This window comes from Pygocentrus nattereri, chromosome 11 (assembly GCF_015220715.1).
Source record: "Pygocentrus nattereri isolate fPygNat1 chromosome 11, fPygNat1.pri, whole genome shotgun sequence".
NCBI lineage: Eukaryota > Metazoa > Chordata > Actinopteri > Characiformes > Serrasalmidae > Pygocentrus > Pygocentrus nattereri.
The window spans coordinates 19,691,196-19,694,718 of record NC_051221.1 but is presented as its reverse complement, the minus strand read 5'-3'; the positions used below and the strand labels follow the sequence as shown (position 1 = coordinate 19,694,718).

The window sequence follows — 3,523 nt, the reverse complement described above, 5'->3', positions numbered from 1 at the left end:
CTTTGTGTCTCTCTCCTCTCTCTCTCTGTCTCCTCTCTCTCTTCTCTCTCTCTGTCTCTCTCTTTGTCTCTCTCTCTCTGTGGCTCTGTTTTCTGTCCCCCTTTCTCTCTTTTCCCCCTTTCCACGCTGTTTGAATCGGCCAATGGCCTTTCGAGCTGCGCGGTATTGGTATGTAAATGAGCGGAGCGCGTGCTAGCGCGCTGAAAGCGCCCGGATTGTTTATTGAGGCGGCGAAGCCACGCGCCTGGCTCACTGAGGCGGGGTGGCGGTGGTGGTGGGTGTGTAAAAGAATCGCGCGCAGCGGGGGCGGGGTCTCACGGAGGAGCGTGCGTCTCTTTAAAGGGGTGGGGTGGCGCGCGCGTGTTGAAAAAGCCCTGTGCTGCCAAAGTTTGTATCAGACCGCGCGCACTGGGTTTAGGGGGGCAAAGCAAAGATTTGGACTCGAACGGACACGCACGCGAAAGACACGAGCGCGGTGGGGCGCCACTGCTGTGCTGCTGTGTTTGTCATCACTGGTGTGTTTTTTCGCGCCGCTGGTCTGAGCACGAATCTGGTGCCGCGACCCGAGCCTCACTGCACCCCGTGATGGAGATGGAGACCATCGCCCCCGCCGCCGTTACAGCAACGTGCACGTTCATGCACGAGCGCGCCCCCGTCGCCACCGCCGCCGTTTCCGTGGCCCCTCCCTCCAGCGCGAGCAGAGCCGTCAAGAGGCCGCCACGCTCGAGCTCGCCGGAGCTGCTGCGCTGCAAGCGGAGACTGACGTTCAGCGGTCTGGGCTACAGCCTCCCTCAGCAGCAGCCCGTGGCCGTGGCGCGGCGCAACGAGCGCGAGAGGAACCGGGTGAAGCAGGTAAACATGGGCTTCCAGACCCTGCGGCAGCACGTGCCCAACGGCGCGGCCAACAAGAAGATGAGCAAGGTGGAGACGCTGCGCTCGGCCGTGGAGTACATCCGCGCGCTGCAGCAGCTGCTGGACGAGCACGACGCCATCTCGGCCGCCTTCCGCTGCGGCGTGCCGTCCCCGAGCCTGTCCCACAGCTACTCCGCTGAGCCCGAGTCTCCGCACTCGTCCTATTCCTCGGACGACGGCAGCTACGAGCAGCTGAGCTCCGAGGAGCAGGAGCTGCTGGACTTCACCACCTGGTTCGACAGATACTGAGCGGCTCCCTCAGCCGAGCCGAAGGAGAGGGACAGGAGAGGGAGAGCCGTGCTTTCCGGTCGCCCGTGCGGCAGAGGAGGACGCGTCCTGTTAGCCTACTGGAGCTGTGTTCGGAAAAGTTACCACTCGATCCCTCACTACGCCCCGTTTAAACGAGTCTGTGGAGTTCACTATATAGTGAACGGTCAGGGAAACAAGACGACGATTTGGGACGCAGCCTTCCATGACGCTCTGTGCCGGTAACCTAGCAACCGGCATCGACAGACTGGGCTAGCGAGCAAAACAAACTAGCTCGCTAGCTGGAAAAGTATCATAAACTGACCAAAACGGATCATTTATGTGTCTAAAAAGTTGAACAAAGCACAATGTCAGCTCAGCTTAAATATCTCAGCTCTTGCCAAATTTCCAATGTTAACATGAAGTGAATTTCTTCGAAATTGGCTTAAAGAATGAAAGCTATGTGTGCTTGTATAACGTTACTGAATTTCTGACCACTTGTGAGGTGACTCGCCTTTTCTAGTAACACTCCTTTACATGGGGCTAACGCCGTGAACACTGTAGTGCAGCCTACAACTTTTAAGAACTGGGACACCACTACAAAGCCGCTGACGCGCACTTACAGTGCACTATTTCTCTAGTGGGAGTGATTCTGAACAAAGCCTTCTGTAGAGGCGCCCTGTTCAGCAGCTTCACGAGTCTCTCGCCCTCTTCTGCGAGAGAAACGGGGATTTTAAACTAAACCGTCGCAACTTCAACGTTTCAAGGGTAAAAGGGACTCCGGAGAAGCCTGGGCAGAAAGATTTGAGCTGATAAGTGCAATTATGGACTTTAGCTGTGTTGATAACGTGGCATCTCTTTGTAACTGTTTTTAACGAGCAGCGACGGAAAGCTGGGGGTGTTTTTAAAAAACTGCTGACGTCAGCGCCCCTTAAATGGAAACTCTGCATTATTATAAGCTGTATTTGTTTTAGTTTTTTAAAATGAAGATTTATTTTTGTATACCGAGAAAAAAAAATGCCCACTGCCTCTTCTGTGACAATGACGATCTGTTAGCGTTACTAGTCGGAGGATATCATGTTGTTGCTCTTAACACTGACCATTTCGCTCAGTAGGTCATGTACTGATTTAGACACGCTTGGCTCCTCGCGGATGAGCGGGAGCGCATGTATGGAGACATTTCACAGTGTATGCACTTGTTCTCAGTGTTCCGTAGACTACGAAAATGTACATATACGCGACCTTAACAGATATATTTTGTGTAAAAAAGTTTTTCTTTTCCTTTTTTTATATAAATAAATCCACTCTATTTATACATACATTCCGCCTCTGTCTCTTTGCACGCTCGCTTCTGCAGCTGTGTGAGTATGAATCAGTCAGATAAGCCAGCTTTCGGCTGCTCTTTTGCATTTACATATTTAACACAATGGGAAAGATAATATAGGAGGCCGTTTTGCATATGTATCAGGGCAGGATAACAGGGCAAATAAGGGGACAGGCATGATTCATTTTGTGTCCTAGCCCCTAGACACTAGATGGATTATTTTGCCCTTCATTTTGAGGGCACCGAGGCCGTTTAAATAAAGGCTCGGTCGAGTCAGGGGGACAAACTGGGTCACATCCCTTCTTTGCCCAGCACAGATCAGTTCAGATAAAGTCGTGGCTGTGCCCTGCATGCGTCCTCCAGCTGCGTTTTTATCAGCGTTCCCACAAACCAGTCAGGCTGCCCTCTCCCTGCACATGTAAAGCCCCACACGCCGCGGCTTTTGTGCCTCATTATGCACATTATAGCACTCCCCGTTGCAAACAAACACTGGTGGCAACTCCAGCCGAGCAGAAATGAAATCACGACTTGGATTTCACCTGCAGGCGTTTGCATTTGAAATGAGTGTAATAAAAGAGCAGGGACCTCACATAATGACCCTTTAGAAGAGGGTTAGGCCCATTTAGACGCTCAGTGAATGCCGCTCGCTCGCAACAATCTAGAGCAGTTATAGAGCCGCAGGATAACGTGGGCACTGTTTACACTGTAATGCATGTATTTATCTGTTTACTGGCGCAGTGAAGGGTAAGCGCACCAGTTTTCCATGTTTATGCGAGCCTGTGAAGAATCTCTGAACATACAGCGAGGCCGTGTCCCTGAGAGCGTGTGTTGGAGAGCTGATCTTCCTCCACGGGTCAGCGTTAGTGGCCCTCCGCGCGGAGGCAGGTGCAGGCCACGTGCCGCAGCTGCTCTGCGCTCCTATTGGCCAGCGGCTCGCGCCTGTCCCCTCAACTCTGCGCATGAAGGAAAAAGAGCAAATGATTTATGTCAGCGGTCATTCATCCCTCATACAACCTACTATATGTTCAGAAGCCCGATAGA

The 3,523-nt window shown here is 52.5% G+C and overlaps 1 protein-coding gene across 1 annotated transcript; it reads left to right on the top strand.

Annotated features, from left to right (window-relative positions):
- The first annotated feature begins 414 nt into the window (after nt 1-414).
- LOC108442462 (achaete-scute homolog 1b-like) lies at nt 415-2,468 on the top strand. Its single transcript, XM_017722503.2, has one exon. It carries the CDS (start codon nt 586-588, stop codon nt 1,159-1,161), a length of 576 nt encoding a protein of 191 aa, XP_017577992.1. The 5' UTR covers nt 415-585; the 3' UTR covers nt 1,162-2,468.
- The last annotated feature ends 1,055 nt before the right edge of the window (nt 2,469-3,523 follow it).

Excerpts from the sequence above, each read along its gene's own strand:
- LOC108442462 (XM_017722503.2), top strand. The coding sequence starts at position 586 with ATGGAGATGGAGACCATCGCCCCCGCCGCCGTTACAGCAACGTGCACG.